Source organism: Drosophila albomicans, chromosome 3 (assembly GCF_009650485.2).
Source record: "Drosophila albomicans strain 15112-1751.03 chromosome 3, ASM965048v2, whole genome shotgun sequence".
NCBI lineage: Eukaryota > Metazoa > Arthropoda > Insecta > Diptera > Drosophilidae > Drosophila > Drosophila albomicans.
In genome coordinates, this window is record NC_047629.2 from 45267753 (window position 1) to 45292122 (window position 24370).

Sequence of the window (24370 nt, forward strand, 5' to 3'; positions counted from 1 at the left end):
CAATATGACGCAAAATTGCAACAGCACTCTGACTATGCCAAACAATTTGAGTAACAATGCTGCATAGTTGGACGGCTGCCAAGCTGGCAGCCCACTCACACACACACTCTCACACACACACATACACTTATACACACGCACAGCATCAGTCCGAGTGCGAACAATGTCGTTTCATTCGTATAATGAAGCTCTCAATGCTTGGCAACGCCAGCAGCAGCAACAGCAGCAGCAGCTTCCTCTTTTTCTGAGCCAACGCACTCTTTGTTTGCTCAGTTCATTTGGCTATGGACCTGGTCAAGCGGTAACTAAAATTTCAGCTGTTTCTACAATTTAATTTAAGCTTTCACCCATTTAAATTTGCAATAGTTTCTTCATTTATGCTGAGTGCTAACAGACATTTATTTGATGTATACATAATTATATGAAATGCATTTAATTAACAGTACTTTTTTGGCTAGTCACTACTTTAGTTTTCTCTTCAAAGTCATCAGGAATGAAAGAACAAAGATTTTGGATATCCATCTAGAATTAATTACAACAATTCTTTGGTTCGTCTTAAGTTAGCTTACTTTTAGAGTATTTAGTAGTCAGACCTACGCATTTGCTCTCAGTATTTGTCTTATTTATGCATACATATACACAATAATTTAGAATTATTGTTGTTGTTGCTGTTACTGTGGTTGTATGTAACAGCAGCCGCAATATGTGCCAGCAACAGTTGCCCAGCAATTGCCATTTCCTACGGTTCTACGTCCAAAAATTTATACAGCTGACTGTAATTTGCGTTATTAAAATGGCGTCAGTTGCTTACCAAAGCGAAAAGTTCCCCCACAGCGAACAGCGCCAACCATTAGCGATGTTTCACGTTGCTTTTCCATCCTCCTGAAGTTTGTTTACTTGCGTTGCCAGCAGCAGCAGCAGCTCGACAAATAATAATAATGTTGTACAGTTACCAGAGACTGAACGTCGACGCTGACTATAACCCGTGATATTTGGGATTGACGACAATGTGCGGATAGACAAACAGTTTCTTTTTGAAAGCCGCCACGTCCATGATGTGCTTGTCATCACCTGTATCGCCAATAAACTCCAAATGGATGCGGTCACCAATCTGCTCGAACAGCAGCTGCTCCTCGGATATATTGCGCTGCACCTCATCTAAAATGATGGCCAAGGATCCCGGTCTTCTACCCAGTCCGGTTGTTGAGCTGTGACGCGCGCTCACCGCATCGGAGATGGCTTCGGGCAGATCTGTAAGCGAACGACGTGATACCTTCGATGAGCCAACAACCTGCACCGAGAGTTTGCGCATATTGGTGTCCTGGTTGAAGGCAAGAAACTCGAGAATATCCTGCTTGGTGATGCTCGGTAGTATTTGAATTTGGATCTCATTCCGATTGAACACATACTCCATGCTAACAATCTCTCCCCAATTGCGCACCATCTCATCGAAGAGGCCATGATCTCCCAGCCTTTTATTATTGAGCAGCGCGTCCTTCATTTGCTCAAACTCCTCGTCACTCAACTCGGAGATTATGATTGGCACTCGCAGTCGAAAAGCCTCCAGACGCTTGTCAACATAGTCGGCATTGAATTTCGTCTCCTGCGTATTGATGATCAGCATATAAGCCATAATGCCGTAGCCAATGCGCTGAAAGATTCCCAGACTATAGCAGAGTTGCTCCTTGGTGCGAAGTTGATTGAAGAAAGGCTCCTCTACAATTAGATCAACGAGATCTAGCATGGCCTCCATCTTGATGGTGGCTGGGCCAATCTGATAGTAGTTGACAATAATTGTATTGGGATCCTCCCCGTTGAGCGTCTTTACCCGCAAATAATGCTCGCCCATTGGCAGTTGCATTATGCGATTGTGCTGATCGATTAGATTATCGATCTTCTGGTTCTCATAAGTGTTCAGTATCTTTTGTGTAATGTCTCTTGCCTCCTGCTCCGTAAAGTTGCCCTGAATAAGCGCTTGAACGTACATTTGTTTATAAAAGTTATCCCTGAACTTGAGTATATCATCCACAGTAATGTTGTCGACAATCTCATACTTTTCCATTAAAGTAAAACGCATTTGCTCCAGTACCGAGAGACGCAAATCGAGATTGAGTGATTTACTATTGATGACCGCATTGAAGAGCTGTCGCTTCTTCAGCTCCCTGAAGGACATTACTTGAGCTACATCTACAACAAGGTTTTTCATCACCTTAACTATGATGTCGATGAGCAGCGGCAGCTTCTGATTGTACCCACTGACACGCAGTATCAAACCCTTCTCGGCTGCATCTAATCCATATGTCAGACCCGCCATCAACGCCGGGTACAACTCCTCCGCGATGTAGAACTCCACCAGGTAGGTGAACAGCACGCCCGTCACATAATCCCGCGCACTGCGACGCATAATGGGCGTGATCATGTAGATGTTAACATAGCCATCGGGCAGCAGAAACGTGTCATCCTGGCGAAACCACAACTCGCAAATATCATTGCGAATCAGCGGCTTGGGACGTCTCGAAAGATGCGGCTTGCCAGCATGCAGCCACTGCAACGTGAAGTCTGTTGTCACAAAAGGATTCGGTTGGGGCAGCGTAAGTTCCGCATGTGGCACAGGATTGTGCCACATTTCCTGCCACTTGTCGGGCATGCCAATGCTGGTGTAATAGGTGCCAAACCAGGGTTCTCGACGATCGTAATCGTGGTGCTCGTAGCGTATGTGCGATGAGATCATAATGTTAAACCGGAACTCCGTTAGATGTTGTCGGACCATCTGCATCACTGCCTCATCGTAGTCAAAGTACAGCTGGCTGCCGGTGAGTGCATCTTTGGGTGGCAGAAATCGCATTCCATCGACAATGCTTTGCACATTGTCCATGGAGGGAATTTCGATTTGAAAACGAAAATTATTGGCCGCAATTTGTTGCAATTCTCCGTAGGGTTCATGCAGCGCGTTGCACTCGTTGATGAGGCGTATCCAAGCGAAAGTGGCGGCAATCACATCGTCCAAATGTGCGAAACCCTCGTCGGTTAAATGAATACAGATGTTGAACAACGAATAGATGGAATTGGTGTCAAAACTGCCGGCTCCAACGCCGGACATGATGCTCATGCACCAGAGGCGACGTCGCAAGTAGGAGCAGAGACTACCAACGCCTTCGTAACCCAGCAGATGGGCAATAAACGTGTCCGGCTTGCATTTGTAGTAGTTACGCATCGGAGGCAACACCCAGGTCATCTCCAGCTTACACACATCCTCCATGGGCTGCACCAGCAGCACCTCTTTGAAGAACCTATCCTGAAAGGCGTCTCTGTAGTTATACTTCGAGATATCCAACGTCGGCTCTTCACTCTGCGGTATGGTGGAACAATGGCGAACCAGCAGCTCCTCCAACTCGTCCAGCGAGAGCGTCGCCTGTAGGCAGACTTTCATGCGATTGGAGCCGTAATGCTTGCGCCGGAATTCGTGCAGTGTCTGGTGCAGATGATCGTCGTCCACCATCTCCTTGAGGGACTTCATGTTACCCCAACTGAACGTGCGATGCGGATAACCTTCGCCCGCCATGCTGGCGAGTATCTGATCGCGACGCACCTCATCCACCAGATACACTTGCTCAAATTCCGATTGCACGGCGGAACGTTCGCGTGTCATGGAATCCTGCCGCATGAGTGGCGACTTCATGAGGTTCATAAACATGTCCATGGTTTTATCCAGATACTGTTCCTCCACCTCGAAGTAGAAACAAGTGTCTTCGTTCTCTGTGTGCGCATTACTAAACCCACCGCATTTGGCTATAAACGAATCAAAGGCATTCTCCTCGGGATACTTTGTGGAACCCATAAAGATCATGTGCTCCAGGAAATGCGCCATTCCCGGATACTCGTACGGTTCACTAAAGGAACCAACGTTAACGAGAACAGCACATGCCGCCAACTTGCCGTGGAACTGCTCCAACGTTGTTGTGGAACTCTGTTTACTTGGTGTTTTCGCTGCCGACAGATTCGACGAGCTGCCTTCGGGCGCGGTGGGATCGGAGATGAGCATGGCATTGACGCCATTCGATAGGTTGAGAATGCGATATTGTTTCTTGTCGCCTTCGGATTTATCGGGCAATTCTAAGTGCGTGACAACCATTCTTTTTGTGGGACGATTCTGTATCCACTTGTACCACTGCTTGAACATGGCCCGTGGCTTGGGGGTACGCAAAAACATAACACTCGATTCGATTCAAGCTTACAATTTGGAATTTACCTTTGGCAGTCCATAAAGAAGCTGACTGCCGCATTGCCAAACAAATTATGAACCACTTGACAGCAATTTCCATGCACATTATGCCGACTTAATTACTTTGTCAAATAAAACATTTAGTGGGTGTTTTGCCACTCCCCTCCTTCCATGTACTCCACATTCTCTCTCTCTCTCTCTCTCTCTCTGTTCTGCGCAATGGCAATAGCTCTAGGCCCAATATTGTTCGCTGCTGTTCGGTGTGAAAATTCAATTAACGTTGCTGTAAATAGAAAAAAAAACAACACGCGTTTTCCACGCTTACTTTGCTTGCCTCAATTTTCCCTTCACTCCGCCTTTAAACTATTTGCATTGAACATTCAGAGAGACAACAGTATGTTGACTTCTCAGCCAGCCGTTTTCCTTGATCTCGGTCTTAGGACTAAGGACACTTGTCCTGCTCGCAAATTGCTCTAATTAAGCGCTGGCAGTGGCAACGGCAAAGAGCCAGCTACAATGCCAAATTAAAATTGTAATGAAGTGCTTTTGTTGTTGCTCTTGTTGTTGTTCTTGTCTTTGAACAGGTAACAAACACTCTGTATTATATCATTTGAATGAGTTGTATTTCACAGAGCATTTCTTAGTCGAGCTGTGTGCTCGAAGCATTGGTTAAACACTTGTCGTTGAGTGCAGCATTCGCTTTAAGCATTAGCATCATTAGCGCCCGGCTACTTTATGATTCTGCATAATTAAGTTGTTGGTTGTTGCCATTGAAATCCTGTAAAAGGATTAGGTCAGCTATTGACAAAAGCTGTTCATAGCTTGGCTCAAAATTTTCTCTTTCTCTTTTTGTCTGTGCTAATGGCGCATCATGGCAAAAATCATGATAAGCTCCTTCACTGGCCAATCTATCTATCCTTTGGTTCGTCTAAGTGAAGTTGCACTCTCATTTTGCACACTTTAATAGAATTTTAATCCAGCTTGAGGACAGGCAATTAGCAATTTATGTCAACATAAGCTAGAGATCAACAGCGTGTGGCTTGCTCTGAATCCATTCACTGTAGTTAAATTTGAATGAAACATAACTCATTAATCATATAAATATTACTCTCTTTAATATATATTATATAGAAATCATATACATTTATGAGTATATATGCAATAAATATACATATTAAAAAATGTTAACAAACAGTTTAGTGGTGTGAGTTTCATAAAAGAATTCGTAAGTCATAGAACGCTAATTGGTTACATTAAATTTAGAGTATTGAGCATTTTTATTTGTGTTTTGATAAGTTGTTTGTTGTGCAGCTTTGCTGCATTGCTCTTAAGCTTGCTGAAGCGTTAACAATATATTAAAGTTGTATTCACAAAAAAACCTCCTTGAAGTTGACTGCCATTTACTGAAGCGAATCCATTTGCATTTTAGTCAGACAGCACTTGAAAATTATTGTTGCATACTTCGCAGCGCTTCACGCTTGCTAACTCCATCAATCTGTCGTAGTGTTATTGCTGCCATCTGGATTTGATCCGCTACCTTTATGACTTTTCCAGCTGACCATATTCACAAATACACACAAGCACCACATGGTATACACACACATGTGTGTGTGTTTGAATGTAGGTAAATATTTGTGTACTTTGTTGCGCTCAGTTTGATTTTGTTTGCGCTGCGAGTAGTAAAAACTTTTGCCGCAGGACTCTCACGCGCACAGCACCTACACACACATCCGTATGCATACTTGCATACGTATGTGAGTCAGGGTTTGAGGTGTGTGTGTGTTGAATGGTGAAAATATTTCGTGGTTAAACAAAACCATTTGCATGAAAATGTTTTACTTTTACTTTGAGCTTATGGTTTGCTGCTGCTGCTACTGCTGTTGTTGTTGTTGTTTGTTGTTTTGTTGGTTTGGGAACAGAGGAATGAAAAATAGAGGAAATGGGGAAATGGGTAAAGAGGTTTCCTGTTTGTATGTCGGTTTTGGTTTTTGCTCGCAACTGGGTGCTGCTGGTACTGCTAATTGAAGCAGAAGTTGGCTTAAAAAACAGCCAACAGTGCCAGCTCTCGAGCTGACTCATATTTCATTGTGATGGTCTGAGCGAGATGGAGGTGCTCGCAGCTGACCCTGAAAAAAAAATTGAAAATACAGGCAACAGTTTTTACAAGCGACTTAATGCCGCCGTATAAATGCGAGAAGAAATGCGCACAGACAGCAAAGTCGAGACTCAAGCTGAGAGGCCGAACTTAATCTGAAAAAATCAATCTGCAATAAAAATAAAATTAAGAAAAAGGACTCGACAAAATGGCAGACAAGCGAAAGAAAACGGAAACGGTGAACGTTGAACGTTGAAACGGCGAAACGCTCACAAAAAGGGAAAGCACGAAGATATGGGGACAAATGGAGAATGAAGCGAGCGGAGATGCTTGGTTGGACACAAGCACGGACCCTCAGGTATGCGTCCAGGATTACGCGGCATTTCGTTGCGCGGAAAGGCGTGAGAGAAGACCGAACGGGCACGCAACGAGCGCAGCTAACGCTTAAGCATCCAAAGGATATTCATAAATAAATATCTGCAGGCATACAAATTGATAAGCTGACAGTCAGAGCCCAGCTACCGCTCTTCACTTCACTTCGGTTCGGTTCAACATCTCACTGTCTGTCACGACCCAATCCCAAAAGCAACAACAACAACAACAGCAACAACAAAGGCTCGGCATCTTAATCGACACACGACGCGTACCTTTTGGTGTGTCCTTCGAAACACGGAGGGGTAGACAAACACATCCTTGCTGGCTGCCCTGACTGCCTTGGCTACCTGTAAACATTGCCAACTTTTGTGCCGTTCGCTTTTGCAGCTTTCTAATGGCCGCTCGTCCTTCAACAGGCGCTGCTCCTTTCACACGCAACATTCTACATTCTACTGTTTTTTTCTCGTTTCTCTTTTCTCTGTGTATGTGTGTTTTTTTTGCGCTTGGCACATTTTTCTGCTGCCTCCTCACTTTTTCTTCTTCGTATTCGTGTTGCTGTTGTTGTTGCTGTTGCTTTCGTCCTTTCTTTGCGCCCATTCAATTTTATTGTGCGCTCTCAAATTGTTTTGGTATTGAGGCTTTAAGCACGCGACTGTTTGTAGGCCGTCCTCTGCCTGTCTGTCCTGCCTTCCCTCAGCCGTGCCCTGCGGTGTTGCCGCCATCCCAAGCAGCCAGTCAACCAACCATTCAGCCAGCCAGTCAGCTTGCCTGCCTGCCTGCCTGCTGTGCTTGCTGTTGTTCCTGCTGTTGCTGTTATTGTTATTGGGGATTGCCTTCTCTATATGTCTTTGTGTATGTGTGCGATGTTTTCGTGTGGTTGTCGATGTTTTTGCAGGCTTCCAACATATCCTGTTGCTTGCAAAAACGCAACCAGTTGAACATTTCCAGTCGCGCTCTCTGCCCTTCGGCTCCACTCGGCTTTGCGCGCTCTCTCTCGGTTCTTGACTTCCTTTGCTACCTCTCTTGTCGTTTGCTTACTCTCTCACACTGCTGTTGTTGAGTTGTAGTTCGTCTGTTGCGCCTCGTAACGCTGGCACATGTTTAACGCGCAATTATTTTGGTCCTGTTGCGCTTTTTTCAATGTCTGTGTGTGTGTGTGTCCAATTGTTCCACTGTGTCCTTTAGTTTTGTGGCTTTGAATGGTTAGAAAGCCATGTTGAAGTTGTCAAACGCATTTGTCAGCACCTCAAATTGACCGCTTATTCCCCAAATAAATGGGAATTTGTAGCGAAAATAGAATGAATGGAAATACAAATTGAATGCATTTAATTTTTATAATAACATCTACATAAATACTTTTTTATTACACCTTTATTTTATTTTGGAATTTTCCATTTACTTAAAAATTAACTTTTGTTAATAATATTAAAAAAAATATTATTTAATATAATTTAACTTTGCTTCACTTGATCCTTGTGACTATGAATTTTTCTCAGTTATTCAAATTTAATTGAATTGAATTTATTTGGTAGCATTACATGCTTTGTTTACTTTTAAAAATATTTGTTTTGCAGCATCGACTCGACGCGTTGTAGACATTTAACACAATTGTTCACCTTGGCGTATACGCAACATTCGTAATATCATCGCATGCAACAATTGTGGAAAAGTCTACACTTCGTGTGTCCGTGTGTGTGTATGTAGACTAAGCGGAACGTGAAGAGCACGCGCACCTAACATAAATGCGTGGGCAGGCAAGGAGGCGGGGCTCCAGCAGCTCCAACACCGACATGGACACATCGACATCGACAGCGCCATCGAGTGTGGACATGGACACAGGCACAGACACAGACACAATTGTTGGCTGCATCCTGGGAAATCGCTTAGCTGTTGCTTTCGCGTTGCGACGCCGTTTTGCAAGGTGGAAATTGATATTACTTTTTAATGCTGCGCCAGCTGGTTTTCCCACACACACACACCCGAGCACATACATCGAAAGCTTTCCAGTGGCACGAAGGTGCGTAGGATAGAGAGAAAGAGAGCGCGCAGAGCAAGAGAAAGAGAGAGAGCGCAACGAATCGGTGATGGACTGGCTGTTGTGGCCGCAGCAGCTGAGCGTCGTTACAGTTCGAGTTGAGCCGTTTCGTGAACAGGACACAATACGCGGAAGCTGCCCGCAGCCAAAGAAGCAGTTGTGAAGCCAGTTTCAGGCAGCGTTCAAGCGGCGCGTTCTGCAATGTTTTCTAACACTCCACAGTCAAGGTGTGTGTTTGTGTGTGGGTGAAGTCGTTGAATAGATGTGAGTGTGTGACGGTGTGACTTTGATTGTAACTGTGACTGTGACGGTGTTGATGTGAGAGTGCAAGAGTGTTTTCTGACCAAACAAAAGCAGCAACGAAACGAAACGCAAACGAACGCAAGCAACTTTCAAGTGGCAACATTCAAGTGTTGCAAATTATACGCCATACCCGAAATTTGAGAATTATGCGCCATTTCGAAATGTAACAAGCGCGTCTTACACAAACACAACACACAGATGTACACATCGCAAGAGAGGGCGAGAGAGTCACATTACAAATGGAAAATAATAATTTGGCTGCAAGTCAGAGTCGCAGGTGAGTCAAAAACTCGAAAGTCCGTCAATGTCAACAATTGTGACAGTGCGAGTTCTCGTTCTGGTTTTGTGCTGTGTTTGTATTTGTATTTGTATTTATTTTGGTTTTGCGCCAAAGAGATTGTTATGAATTGTTGAATGAAAGTGAACGGCTGCGAGATTGGGGGACGCCTAACAAATAGTTTAATTTCCGGCATGGTCGTCAGGCGCACGTCCGGTTTCAGTTTTGTTTCCTGCCAGCCTCACGTCCGTGTGCTCAATGCTCAATGTGCTGCTTTGGCATGTGCCGAATATAAATCTATTTAATGTTATACATACTTTTGTAACTCGAAACTCGCGTACTCATAACTCATAACTCATTTCATTTCATTTTATTTCGTTACGTTACGAATGTTCAGCGATCGTCATCAAAATTCTCGACACAAAAACATCACAAATTTTTCGGCATTGGCAATGGCTATTGATTTTCTTTGTTTAGCAAAGTGTTTTATTTTGTTTTTGTGTTGGCCAGCAACTTAGACAATATGTATTAACGAAGCTTAGGGTCGACTACTGCTATATGCTGCTGGTCTTCCTCAAGTCCCTTTAGGACACCTACTCATTGGGATTAGCAGAACAAAAGACTGAGGCTAAGACTGAGGCTGAGATGCTGACGCCTTCAACGGACGAGGCAAATAAAACAAGCTAATGAAGCAAGAAATTGAAAACATTACCGAGGCGATTAATTATTGATACTTTGATGTTCGGGCGCCTTGTCAGCCATTCTATGCTTTGTTAGATAATTAATTTATAATTAAGTTAGTAATTTGCCAGGCAACAACAGACGGCAGACAGACAGACGAACAGACAGACGATGGCCAACAGCATGTTAATGCCACTTGAAAACTGCTTTAAATTAATGGGCTTTAAGCCGTGCCTTGCAGCTGTGCAGCCTTCGATTAAGACTTTTTGAACGTGACTAGCCTAGCATATTGATGGCATCTACCTCCACCTTCTCCTACCACTTTAGAGGGAGGAAAATTGTCTAATGCCAGGACAACGTCATTGTGCTCCACTGTAGTGGACCCAAGAGAAACATTTGCAGACCGCGCACGATAGCCAGGTGGTGTCATTACTCTTGGTCTAATCTCCCCCAGCCACCCTTGGCTTGGCGACACCATTAAAGTTCGGTGCGCGTCTGCACCTGTCTGTCGCAAAACTCGAAGTGGCCAAAGTGCTTTTATGATGCCATTTTAATTTAGATTCATATCAATTGGTAATAAGCATTTTGTGCGCTCAACTAAATGCTCGATATTAAGGTCAGGCACATTAAAATTATTATACGTAATGACCACAACAATTGCTATGTGACAGCAAGCAGCTTCGAAGTGAAGAAGCGTATTTGGATTTTTAAAGCACAAATTTGTGTAGGTTTTTCTATGGTTAAGTTTTAGGTACGTTTTTATGGGCGCTCAAAGCGTAAACAAAGTTGTTTTGCTTCAGCTGTTTTTATGACTAAAACTCATTTACAATTCGACATAAAACAGACAGCACAAAAATATACAAAAAAAAAGCAAAAAAAAAAAACTTACAGCCTTTGGTCACATTTGCATAATTTTTCGCCTCATTTTGTTGGCAATTTATATGCGAAGCCGAGTGACACGTGCGTTTTAATTGAATGCAAATAAAATACACCATAATACATAATATGACAAGCCATAATCCTGACAGCAACAGTTATACATGCTGACAGCTCCCCCACACACATACATAAGCACACACACACACAGGCACATAGACAGCAGGCGACGAGTTGTTGCTGCTGTTGCTGTTGCTGCTGCTGCCATCCGACATGTCACTATCCTAGCTGACAGGCTGCCCATCTCTTCGTATTTAATGGCATTTTAAACTACTCTGCTATTCGCTCGACTGTCTACTTTCTCACTCTCGCTCTCTGTTGTCTCTCTTCCCTCTCTCTATATGTATACTTATATTCATTAATGTCGGCAAAGTCAAAGTGTTTAAAATGTTATACACGCTTGGGGCATATCCTTCTGCTGCTTCTGATGCTGGATTAGGCAACTGATGTGTGTGTGTGTGTGTGCTCTTTAAGCCTTTTTCTCATTCACTCTTTCTCCCTCTTTTGTGCTTGTAATTTTCCTTTTGCTTTGCTTAATACACACACATTTTTGCCCCGTATTTTAATCAGCAGCAAAAATTAATTAACTTTTACTCAAACGCCAAAACAATTGTCCTGTCTGCGAGCGCTTTTTTAGCTCCCTTTTTTTTGGCATATGTGGTGTATGCGTATGTGCGTGTGTGTGTGCGCAAGGGTGTGTGTAACGACTCTCCAGTGACCAGCTCTTCAATTGCAAATTGTAAATTGCCACTTCATTTGCACAAATTTTTAATAAACCAACCAAAAACGACGCAGTGTTCGCCATACGCAATTTTTTGTAGCAGACTTTTAGGGGCAATCGAACGAACGCGTGAGGGAGACAGCAATAGCGCTTGCTGTTGAGTTACAAACGAAAACGAATTGAATTTTTATGGCCGTTGGCCATGCTTTTTTGACTGCGGCCGCAGACGCAAATATTTATTTTACATTTTTAAATAATTCGCATATTTGTCGCTGCTTTTTTTGTGTGTGCAGCACCAGCAGACAGACAAAGAACTTACACAAATTGTTTGACTGTCGAGCACACACACACAACACACACAGATATTCACTTATTGAGTGGAATTTAATTAATTTAATTTGCGTTGGCATGCTCAGTCATTGGTTGAAGGGCAGAGCAGCGTATACGTCTACGTCTACGTGTCCTGCTGCCTTTTCAGTTTATTATTCATGCAGAAATATTTCGAATGCTTCACAAAGTGCAGAGCTTATGCAAAAATCAAACAGCTCTAAATGTAGGAGGTAGACACACACACAAGCACTCCCACACACACACACACATTCACGTACTGCCACGATTCCGTCATGCAATCAGTTTCCAACTTGTCGTTTGCAGTTGCCGCTCCTCTATTTACTTGCTGCGGCTCTGCAATTTTCAATTAAAATGTTTGCTCAAAAGCCCCCACTGCAGTAAAAGTGTTTACGCCAGCCCTGGTTTCAGGGCACAATTTCCATATATGCAGATATCGTACTATAGTATGTAGAAAAGACTTCCACAAAATAAATTCCCTTCAAGTTTCGCACAATTATTTGAATAGAGCGCAACAACTTTAATTCTAATGAAATCTATTTTTATTTTTGGTTAGTTTTCGTGTTAAAGTTTTCCAGTCGCGGTTGATTCGCTTGTTGTTGTTGTTGTTGTTGCTTTGCTTAGCATAATAACTTAATTTCCATATAAATGCAAAAGAAAATCCACGGCTCGAAGGACGAAACAAAATGTAACAAATTTTACAATTTCCGTGCGGCACTTTGGGCGGCGGGTCGCAGCTGGATTTGGATTTGGATTCTGATGGCCGCCGGCTGTTGGCATTGCCATTACCGTTACGCGGACTAACCGTAATATCCGGCACAAACACACGCACACACAGCCAGACTTCTCTATATAGACAAAGGTGTCTGTCTGTCCTAGCTGCGCTGGCTGTTTACATTTTGTTAAACGCGTCCCTCAGACCCATGTCCAAACTCGGTCTCTGACTCTGTAATCTCTTCGAAGCAGCTGATAATGGTTTGCCCTACAAGTGACCACACCTTCACCTTCGTTGCTCACACAAAATTGTCATTTTATGTCGTGTCATAGTTCGAGTGGATTTTGGGTTTTGCACTTCGCTGAAATATTTGAGACCAGCTTTTTCCGTCTCATACTTTGATTAATGTAATTGGCGCCCAAGGGTACGATTTGGCACTTTGAGCCTGAGAACCCCGTGCACTTCAAATGATTAATGTATGCACTGAACAACGGGCAACAGGCAGAACGAACGAAAAAACTTAAGCAGCTGGAAAAAAAAAGAAATCATAAATTTAAAGCTGAGACAAAGGAATAACACAAAAAATGAAAGAAGATGAAATGAATGAATGGAATTTTTAGTAAATGTAAAGTTAAACATGCACAACAAAATAATAAAGACTGAGATGGATGGCAGCTCAGCGAAGTTCTGACAGCTCTTCTCAGTTCTTTAGTTGCTTGGCTCCTTGAAGGCCTTAACTCACAGCAGACGAGTATTGGCAACAGAATCCTTGGCCAAGGCCAAACCATTTCTCCAAGCGCTTGTTTGCTTAAAGTTTTAAGCAAATTTCAACGTGATTTTTTTGAGTTCTCTCTCTCTTTCTCTCTCTCTTGAGTTTTTTACTTGGCCACAGCGCTGAGGTTCGCTAATATTGCTCGAGATACATGGTTGGGGATATACTAGCTCCCATTGCATTGCCACTGGCTGCGCGACCTGAGTCTAAGCCGAGCAACAGTTTGGCGGAAAGTTCAGACAAACATTTATCAAACGAGCTACCCGAAAACTTTTACCACAAGCGCTGGAAAACTGAAACTGGCAACAAAAAAACTGCGGAAAATAGCTGAAATGCTGAAACTGTCTCCAACTGCGATATTTTAATGCCCTTTTGCTGGGGTAATATTTCAATGCAACATATTTTTATTTTATTTTTTATGTGAAATATAGAGCTTTTTCAAAAAATTTTCGCTGCTGACTGACAGTCGGATTGAATTGTAATTGGAAGTTGAAGCAATAACGGTAGAAATGTTAACTTTAAATTCCAAATCGATTTCTGTTTTCAATTTACTGCAAATAAGTTTTAAATTAATTCAATTTTAAATGACTAATTTATTCTCATCGATTTGGGGGTTTATATTTCACTCTTCGTACGCTAAATAATTGGAATTTAATTATTATTAGAAGTTAAATAAAATTTAACTTGTGATTTAATATAATACTATAATACTGTATGAGATAATAATTCTGTTATCACCCGCTGAAAATTTACTTGTTAAGAATTTAATAAGCTGTTTTTTGTTGCTTTATACTCAACGATCCTTGTAAAAGTTCACTTTTATTTTTGAATATAATTCATTGTGAATGCTTTTCTCTGCTTACATTCTTTTGTAATCATAAAAAGCAAAGAATATTTTGGATTCTTCGGAGTGAATTGAAATTGGGAATTAAAGCAATTATAGATGAATTGATAATTTCAATTTCAGAAACAATTTATATTTTCAGCCTCTAGAAAATGTTTTGAAAATATACTTAATGCCAATTTAAAATTCTATTTTTAACTGCTTTATTCTCAGCGATACTTTTTAGAGTTCATTTTACCATTTTAATATAATTCGTTTCGAATGCTTTCCTTTGTTTACATTCTTTTGTCATCGCACGCTCGAGAATATTCTAGTATTCTTCACTTCCTGGAAGAGTATAATGTCATTTTGCCATTTGCTACAATTTGTGTCAGAGTTTTTGTCGCTGGCAACTGTTTTGAGGGAAAACATGGCCAGAAATGTGTGTATTGTTATTTTGCTTATTGCTGTTGCGGTTGCTGGTGGTTGCTGGCTGGTTGCTGGTGGGAGTTGTTGTTGCTACTCTGGTTATATTGTTGCTCATGTGCTGAGCACAAGCACAAATTACAAGCGGTTTTGTCAGTTTGGCAATTGCCGCGCCCAAAAAAGCCAAAGGATTGACAGTTATTAAAAATGAAACGAGGCAATTACGAGTACATATTTTTGTTGTTTTGCGTTGTTTTTTGCGATATTGTTGTTGTAGCTGGGTGTGTTTTACTGGCATGTTTAACGGCGCTTTGTTGCCTGCAGACAGTTGACTCAGTATACGCACATATGAATGTATGTTTGTGTTTGTGTGTGTGTACTTATGCGTGGGTGTATGGCAGAACGAGGCCATGCATATGCTGATTGCCAAGGCCTCGTCCTTATCGCTTGGGCTTTAAAAAAAAAGTAAAATTGGCAAAAGCCTGAAAAGCGAGCGTTACGCTTTGGCAAACTCCATTGCTGGTTGCTGCTTTTGTGTGCTGCCTGCCCCCATAAATCATATATATTCTCGTATTTTGCCCGTTTCCCGTTAGCCTAAACGCACCAATAGCAACAACAACAACAACCACAGCAGCTTAACTCATTTTTCATGGCAGAGGCAAATGTTTTGGCGCATTAAGCGTCGCTTTTTTTCACTCGCTTTTTATACCCGCTACCCATAGGGTAGAAGGGTATTATACTTTGTGCCTGTAAAAAATGTATGTAACAGGCAGAAGAAGGCATCTCCCACCATAAAGTATTCTTGATCGTGTCCGTCTGTCTGTCCGTCCGTATAAACAACTAGAACTCAGAGGCTATAAGAGAAAGAATAATGATTTTTTTCGACAGCACTTATTATGTTGTCCACGCTCACTTCCGTCCCCGATCAACAAAAATTGAATAGCAAGCGTTATTTTGAAGCTAAGTCGTTAATTTGGTATATACAATAATAACTAGTGTTTATGATTTCTAAAAATTTGATTGCGATGAGATACAAAATTTATAAATTATTTAAGACGTTCTTTTGTATGGACAAAAACTACTTAATACAGGTTATAGTGTGTTTTACTGATTGTCTAGAATATTTTGTTTACTATGCTATATTTTGAATGTAGTGCTTAATTAATATATTAAATATTTATTGTATTTTTGTGGTATTTTATTTTGTATATTTTAAAATTAATACCGCACGTTTTTACTTTTATTTAAAATGGGTAGCGAGTATCTCACAGTCGAGCACACTCTACTGTAGCTTTTTTACTTGTTGTTTTTGTGCTTCTGGGCAAAAATTGGTCGCCGTTTTTTGTGTGCGTGGAAATTGAATTTTATATTTCATATGCGAGTGAGTGCAGGGTAAATTTTATGTGCAGCTGCAAGTCAACCCAAAATCAAAATCAAAATCCCCAACGAGTGCTTGCTGAGTGAAATATTAAACGCGACCAGACGAGCCCATATACGATACCGTACGTACATTTATGTATGTTATATCGTCATATTGGGGCGACTTGGTTTACATTCGTTGTTCGTTGTTGGCCACAGTGCGCCAATTATGCCATATGGAGATGGCTGAGCAGGCTGTTGCTCCTCGGACTTGCGAAGCTCTTGTTCCAACTTCCGCCCAGGCAGATAAAGAAAAAGAAGGAAAACTTTGCATAATAATGAGCAGTTTATTTCCCTCCATATGTGAGTATATAACTGTAAGCGTGTGTGTGTGTGGCTTCCGCTTTCAAAACTCGTGTGTGTGTGTAGCGGCAGCTGGTTGCCTCTTTCGGGCCACAACAACCACAACAAACGACGACAACAACGACGACGACGACGACGTTGAGGACGGCCAAAAGTTTGCACAATTTTCGTGTTTTTCTTTCATTTGGCGCAAAATTGTTGCGTTGTTTTCTTAGCTGCCGCACTTTGATCAGATTAACACGCCAAAGTACTGTGAGTATCGTGCTGTTCGCTCTGGCTCCTTTCGAAACAAAAAACAAAAAACCAAAAACAACCAGGCTATAAATAGCATGGCTAAAATAAATTGTATTTTTTTTTTTTGTTTTTGTTCTTCTTGCTTCACATTTTTTGTACCGCCTCAAAGCGGCTGCTTGCATAAAAAGTGATTAAAGGCTGCTCGCCGATAAGCATAATATTCTTTAGAGCAAGACTTTAAGCCTCATAATACATATTTGCTGATAACAAAATAGAGAGGGAGTTTTACATAATTAAGTTGTTTAAACAGAGAACAAGATAGATTAGCCATTTAATTTTTTACTCAATTTAAATTTGACTATACTAATTGAAACTTTTAAGGAAAGTCCATAAATATTATGCAACATTTTTGGACAAAAACTTCCAAGCCTTTATCAAAAATTTCGCATAATAATTCCATAAAAAACGTAAAAATAAAAACATAACACCGCAAAAATAACATTTTTTGAACAAATTTATGAATATTCATATCAAGTAAAATAGTAAAACAAGAATTTCACTTAAATTGTGCAGACATATGTATTGGACAAAGCATTTCACTTCATATTGCGAGCTTAAGATATAATGCCAATTTAATATGGCAAAGAGTAAATTGGTTTTATCCTTTTTTATACAGTAGTGTAAAATTTTACACTAATTTATTTCTATTGAGGAGTGAGCCTTTCAAATGTTAAAGTTGATTAATAATTTCGATGCCGCTGGTCGCTTCAAGTTTGTTCATTAAGGCTTATATCTACATATCATGTTAGACATGTGTGTAAAATGTAAACTTTTAACAAGCGCTTTGAGCATTAAATAAAATGAAGCTTAAATCATGACCTTTTAATCTACTCCATAAATTATAGTGCGATACCATGCCAATTGTATTTTACTAACTATTGATGGGCAGAACTCTTTTGAATATTCGTCATGTGCAACACCGCAGTATTTATTTGTATGTGTGCAATTTAAAATGTTAATAAATTGTAGTAATAGTACTGTTGTGTTAAGAATATTATTTTTTCTGTGCTGACAGTTTGCCCAATCTCTTCGGCTCAATGACCATCTCGCTGCGCCCTGTGATGACATCATCCATTAATTTGCAAACTCGTGCATTTTGCACTGTGCAAGCTGTGTAAATAGCATGACGATGCAGATGATCTGCAAGCGGGCCGCCAAGACCGATCCTGTCACGCCAAGCTAGCATTTGATCGCGCAGCCTCTCTTGCTCCGTGTTTGATTCTACATCGTTAATTTCGAAATAGACATCTTTATGAATGCTCAAAGCCGAGCAATGTTTTGAAACATCATCAGCCGCAAAGTATTTTTTGATCCAGCGATTTTCATCCCGATAATCCATCGTTGTAATTTGAAGTAAGTTTCGATTAGATAAAATGAAGTCAAATTCCTTAGAGCAAAAGAACGATAGATTATAAACAGTAAATTCAAGTAAAGCTTGTTTTTCGATACATTGAGAAAATTATACAGTATTAAGTCAGCTGTTGCTGGGTTATCAAGCTTCTAACTCATTTTTATTCCCCTTCAAACAAACTCTTTCACATATCATTCCATTCCGCCAATTTATATAGAGAATTATATAAATGGAGATTCGGATTTGTTAGCATAGAGTTTCCCAAAGCGGTGCATTAGTTCCATTTATAATAATTGCCAAAAAGGTTTAAATAACATTTTGCATAATTCATGGAAATTGCTGAAAAAGCTTTAAAACTTCATATAAGTGCAATATCAACATGAAGCCAAACTTATTTTTGGGAAAACCATTAAAAGTTTTAATCAACCGATTGACATTCTTTAAAAATTTGTTCATTTTTAAATTTTGTTATTTAACTATGCGTTATATATCATGCATAATACTTGGCTTTATTCGTACTAACGAGCTACTTTACGTGAAAAATGTTTCAGAAAATAAAACAAAGTGTTGTTTGGCAACTTTTGATGCATTTTGTTTGTTATGACTATTTTTAACAGTTGTGTTTGCTTTGCACTTTGCTTGCTGTCCGAAAACTTGCACTATCCCGAGCTCAGCTGCTGCAGTTCCAAACCGACTGTTTGCTTAGTGCTTGGGCATGTGGTGCAGTTACCACACACACACATACATACACTCACACTTGCCGTCTCACACACGTAAGCATACATTGAATAAGAGCCAAATGGTAGCAGGAGGCAGCCACAGCAAGAGCCACAGCCACAGCCAGAGGACATGCAGAACAGAAGCTGGGCAGAGGCAAACGCATTTCTCTTGCTCACAAAACGCACATCAAATTTGCATAATTTTGCGCAAAGTAACATTTTGCACAAGCAGATGGCCACCTACCAGGCCAGACCAGACCAAACCAGCAGCCAGACCAGACCACGCAACAGGCAGTCTCCAAATCTGGGAGGGTTTTTATCATAGCTGTCATGGCTGGGCATTAGTTTGGTAGATTTTATGAGCTGTGTTATTGCAAAGCTTTCTGCATTTAACACGCGTGAAACAATGAAATCTGCTCGCATTTAACAGGCCGAATTGCACATTTTAAATGCTAATTAAAGTAGCAGCTGCCAACGCGGCGTATGCGTAATGATGGCAATTTCTTAAATTAGCAACGAAATATGAAACCTTTGCTTTTGCCCAGCCTTGCCTTGCCTTGTCTTTGCTGCAAACAGACAGAGCGTTTTTTGCGTGGGGCAAGAAAAAATCAACATGTGAAACATGAGCAAATTCTTCACCCAGTCGATGGAATGGCTTGAATTCTTTCGCTGTGGTGTGCGGAGCGTGCGTAGGTGTAACCGTGACACTGACTGACTGCTGCTGTCATCTTATTAAGTCTAAGTGTAAGAAGCCAAGGCTGTGGTAGCTAAAAATACGCGTTTATATTTTTAAAGACGCTGCCAAGTGCAGGGAGTGAGACGATGAAGTCAAAGTTGTTAGTAGAACGACATTTAAATGCGCTACTTTTGTGGAGATTGAGAGCAATGGAAAGCAAGAGACAAGCCGAAGGCCTTTTCACTCAGTGCTTCAGAAATAAGTTAGTGTTCAATTTATTCATGTCGAACTTTATAAAATAAATAAGAAAGCAAGAGCGAATCCTTAAATAGTAACTTAACAAGAATTGCTTCATATCCTACAGAGGTACAATCTCTTTAACATGCATTTAATATATTTTAACTTCAAGTCATCTAGCTTAGTAGCCTCTTACAAATTTTTATCGTCATTGCAGCATTTTGCGTAATTGCGGTGAGAAACTTCCAAGTCAGCCACGTAACTAGCTTTGCTTTCCACATATACACGTTTTGGTATTTGTATATTTATAACCGTAGTGGGCAAGCGTAAAGGGCAAAAGGGCTGGCTGCCTTGACATTGAGACTGGCGCCAAATGTTAATGATGTGGCCTTAACTGCACTTGTTGAGCGTGTGTAACTTGTGTCAGGCCGCAAAACGTCAATCTCAGCCACAGTCAAAGGCGAGGGACACAGTCTGTGTGAGGCCCATTGCCACTGCCATTGCCATTGCCATCATTAACAGCCTCTGCTGGCAGTATGCGCAACTCTGCCACTTTGCCACAACAGCAGCAGCAGCGGGAGCGGCAGCTAAGCTCCAGCAAATCTCTATTGATTATTGCGTTTATGTGTTTGAGTTGCGAGCATAAAGGCAAAGTGCGCGAGTGCGATTCGATTCGAGGCAAATGCTTTGGCGAATACAATTTTGAACGTGTGGCAGCTGTCTTTGATAGCAGGTAAATCAATATTTTCCAATATAAACGCATGAAGAGCAATATTTTTTTGCTTATGCTGCCTGCCTGCTGCCTGCTGCAAAGCGAGCGCAAATCCTTTTGCCAAACAAAACCTGGCAGCCAGCACTTGTCGCGTTGCCAGGATGCGTGTCAAATGCGCTTGGATTTGATGCTTCTTTGTTTCGCTTTCTTTTCGCTGTCGCTTCTCACACTTCAATCGCATTTACATTGTTTTTTTTTTATTTCATTTTATTTGGAAATGCAGAAAACACATTTTTTGTTTGCTTGTTATATAACTCGGAGCTCGGCAGGATATGATTGTGAGTGTGGCACTCATATTACGTATACGACAGGGAGAAAGTGAAGCAGAAAACTTAAAGTGCCCGTACAGAATCCTTCGATCTCCATTCACTCCATTCAAGGGCAGCCATTTGTCAAAGTAACTACCCAAGGCTCGTGTCAACAAAAGGGTTGCCCGGAAACGTAAACGAAAATGGCAACGGCAGCGGAAAGGGAAAAGGAATACGAAAGGAAGCGCCCATTGCAGTTAGCTGCTGACTGCTGCTTGCTGCTGGCCACTTAATCCGCTCATTAGGCAACAGCTGCAGCAAGCTGGCAGCTTAAAGTGATATTTATATAAATGCCTTCTCCATTTGAGTTGCAAAAAGGGATAATGTGACTTTTGGACGCTGCCTAGAGTTGCCGCTTTGGCTTTTCTAAGCTAACCCATTCACATTCCCATCCACAATTCCGTCCATAAATTAAAGTTTTTATGGCTCATACAGAATGTCATAACAAAAGCCAAAGATTTACAGTTGGTCAGGTAGCATCATTTGCCAAACCCAAGCTCGCTCTTCGAATGCCAGGACCAACCTGGCGTTAAGTGTCACTTAGTGCTGCATTCCTTGGCTACAGTTTATGGGCTGCTGGCATCTACTATACTAAACCACGCAACAATATAAGCAGCTGTCATTTGGCATGCTTCGCTGCACCTGCAAGTTGCAGGCGAGCCCTTGTATAGCCCGTATAAGTATGCTATACTTTTTTCCGTAGCGCCTTTTGTGCTACACTTGACTGCCGCTGTCGTTGTCACTGTTGTGGCTCCTGCTACTGCTACTGGTTTATTTATTTACACATTTACCACCCACCCACACACACACACACTCACACACACACACACCGAGACACAGACACCAACACTGGCTAGGCTGCTGCGCCTTAAGTAAACATTATTAAAATTGCCAACGCCGTTGCCAAGCAATCCTAAAATAACCAAAGAACACACATAGACCTACCCATAGCAATAGAAAGAGAAAGAAAAAAGAAAGAGAAGAAGAAGGAGAAGGAGAGAAGACTGGTGGGAGTGGTGTCGCCCCTCTGGCGGCCCGCTGTCGAGTGCCTTTGTAGTGGCAATGGAAATTGTCAGTTTCATATGAGAAAAGTCTCATTTCCCAACCTCTTGAGGCGCACATTGAAAAATACGAGGCGTCATGGCAGCCAAGGTTATTATTATTATTGCTAAGCCAAAGTGGACCCACACACACTCACCAACACATACATACACTCTCTCAGACTGATGCGTATCTAGACTACTTGTTGCTTGGGTGCGTCACATCGCTTTTTGTGTGTGCGCTGATTATCCTTTTTTCACTGGGTTTATTAGAAAGCTGTCAGCAACTCTCAGCGCACCCCGGCGCACACTTGACATTTATTTATGCAAAAATGTGAAATCATTTGTGAAACTCGCCTTCAACGCACAGCAGCCGCAACAGCACCCCAAAGGACTACCCAAAAAAAGAAAGGAAAGCAAAAAGGACTCACGCCTCGCTGACTATACGCAGTAGTAGTCGAGCATGTGAGCACATAAAAAACACAAAAAAAAAAACTGGGCAACGGACAAAGCAGGCGGCATGAAAAAAAGGGTTCATGAATCACAAGTTTTTGTGTGTGCAGCAAAGCAAAGTGAAAAACGGAATTTTTGAGTGCCTCCTTCATGGATTAGTCTGCGTTGCATACAATGTATGCCGCTGCAGCTGCAGCTGTAGCAACTTTCCCAGCGCGGACGTGCTAATAACTTATTATTAGATTAAAAACTTTGGTGTGCCATAAAGCGTTTTTTTATCTCATGCTCAGCGTTGGCGAGCTTTTAATAACTTTGCCACGCGTATAATTTCGGCTGTGTGTATGAGTTTTTTTATTGTCCTCCTGCGAGCGCGAAATCTTCAACAGTGCATAAACACTTTAGGATTCGTAGAAAACAAAAAGTGAATACGTGATTGTGAGCCAAAAGTCGCACCTAAGACCAAAAGGAGGCAAAGTGCCAGCTTCAATTTCAGAGACCCAACTTTCTTTTGTTATCTTTTTCTCTGATGAATTTCTTGTACGCACACGTGTCTCCGGTTGTGCTTCCGTTGCCAGGAAGCGGCGTCAAAAGGCGGCAAGCGGAGCTCATTAGGCGAGATGCAAAATAGAAATATTGTAATTCCAACGGTTCGGCTCTATCCGGAGCTGCTTCGTTCTTGGGTTATTACTCTATTAGGTCAAAGTAATCACATATTCCTCGTCTAAGTGATATAGTCATATGACAACAAGTAGACATGGCAAAAGTTTGCCACGACACGAGTCGAGCCGAGCCGAAATGCTTGCTAGCATATCGGGCGCAAATATCTTTGGCACACTTCACTGAGCTTAGACAAACAACGAGAGTTGACGAGAGAAACGAGGAAGAACGACGCACGACGACGACAACAGCAGAGCAAACAGCAATAGCTATAGCTATAGCTATATAGCTGAAGCTATAGCTTTATTGTTGATTGAACAAAAACAAGTTAGTCGAGGAAGTGAAGCGAAGTGAAGTGGCTACGTGGCTAACTGTTACTGTTACTCCTCGAGTCAGTCAGTCACTCAGTCAGTCAGTCGGTGAGTCCTTTTGGCACGTACAGGAAGTCTGTCTGGTTGGCTGTCTGGCAGTACTTCATAATTTTCTTAGGTCTTGGCTATATGCATACTCGTATCGTCATGTTAGCCAAACTTGCCAGCTCGTGTGCTTCAACGACTTTGATGCTGTCGAAAATGGACTTGGACTTGAACGGCAAGGACAACGACGAGTCTGATGAAACTTCAGACTTTGGCATAAAACTTTCCATTTGCCTTTGTGTAATTTATGCTCTTGTTTTTGTGTGCAATTTGCAAAGAAGGAAGTCCTCAGTACTGTTGCTGTTGCTGTTGCTGCCATTGACATTGACAACTTCCGCTGTAGCACGTCAAGTGAGTTTCACACTGATGACTCGCTGACGCTGACTCCTTGCCTTGGCAGCAGCTGCTGCTGTTGGGCATTTTCTAATTTACTAATTTAAATCAACTTTTGTCGCTGCCAAAAAGTTTCGTTTTGTTGTGCTTCTATGTAGGTACATAATGAGAATGTCCTGTGCTTCAAAATTACGCCAACACTATCATTAGTTAGCAACCACAATGCCAAACGTTCGCTCTACGCTCTTCAAGTGCATGCTTTAAGGCCTTGGCAGGCGAAGGCCTCATTGTCAGATGGAATACCCAATGGGCCAGACCACAACCCCCAGTTGGAGGCCAAAGCCAAATAGCAACAGCAGCAGCAGCAGCAGCCCAGTTGACCAACTTTCATAATTACGAGAGTAAAAACTTTGCCAGTCAGTCAAGAAATTAACGATGGAAATATATTTGCCTTCTACTCGTTGAATACGAGAATGACTTAGTGCGAACTTTTCAGCAACTTGCCAGACACTTGACTCTCAACTCTTTATCATCATGCTCTTGAATAGACTTTGTACAAAATATGTATATATAGAAATACTTTCAGCATTTTATTGATTTTGAGAATGCGACACATTTTTGGTTTGAAGCGTCAAAAATATTTCAGCAAATATTTTATAGTGT

The 24370-nt window shown here is 41.6% G+C and overlaps 2 protein-coding genes across 6 annotated transcripts in view; one reads left to right on the forward strand and one right to left on the reverse strand.

Annotated features, from left to right (window-relative positions):
* Positions 1-367: 367 nt before the first annotated feature.
* LOC117572606 (nardilysin) lies at positions 368-4312 on the reverse strand. Of its 2 annotated transcripts, none has more exons than XM_034255546.2 (2): positions 812-4312; positions 368-522 (listed from the first exon to the last, which is right to left on the reverse strand). In XM_034255546.2, exon 1 carries the CDS (start codon positions 4208-4210, stop codon positions 977-979), a length of 3234 nt encoding a protein of 1077 aa, XP_034111437.1. In that variant the 5' UTR covers positions 4211-4312; the 3' UTR covers positions 368-522; positions 812-976. The 2 variants fall into 2 exon arrangements, with proteins under 2 accessions (XP_034111437.1, XP_034111436.1); XM_034255545.2 differs by having other exon boundaries at positions 368-747.
* A 4517-nt stretch (positions 4313-8829) lies between these two features.
* LOC117572605 (regulating synaptic membrane exocytosis protein 1) overlaps positions 8830-24370 on the forward strand; it is a 63065-nt gene continuing 47524 nt past the window's right edge. For all 4 annotated transcript variants that reach the window (XR_004572530.2, XM_034255542.2, XM_034255543.2 and 1 more), the window contains exon 1: positions 8830-9307. The gene's annotated coding sequence lies outside the window, so the exon portion shown is untranslated. The remainder of the gene's footprint in view (positions 9308-24370) is intronic.

Coding starts and splice junctions, on each gene's coding strand:
- LOC117572606 (XM_034255546.2), bottom strand. CDS start 4,210: ATGTTTTTGCGTACCCCCAAGCCACGGGCCATGTTCAAGCAGTGGTAC.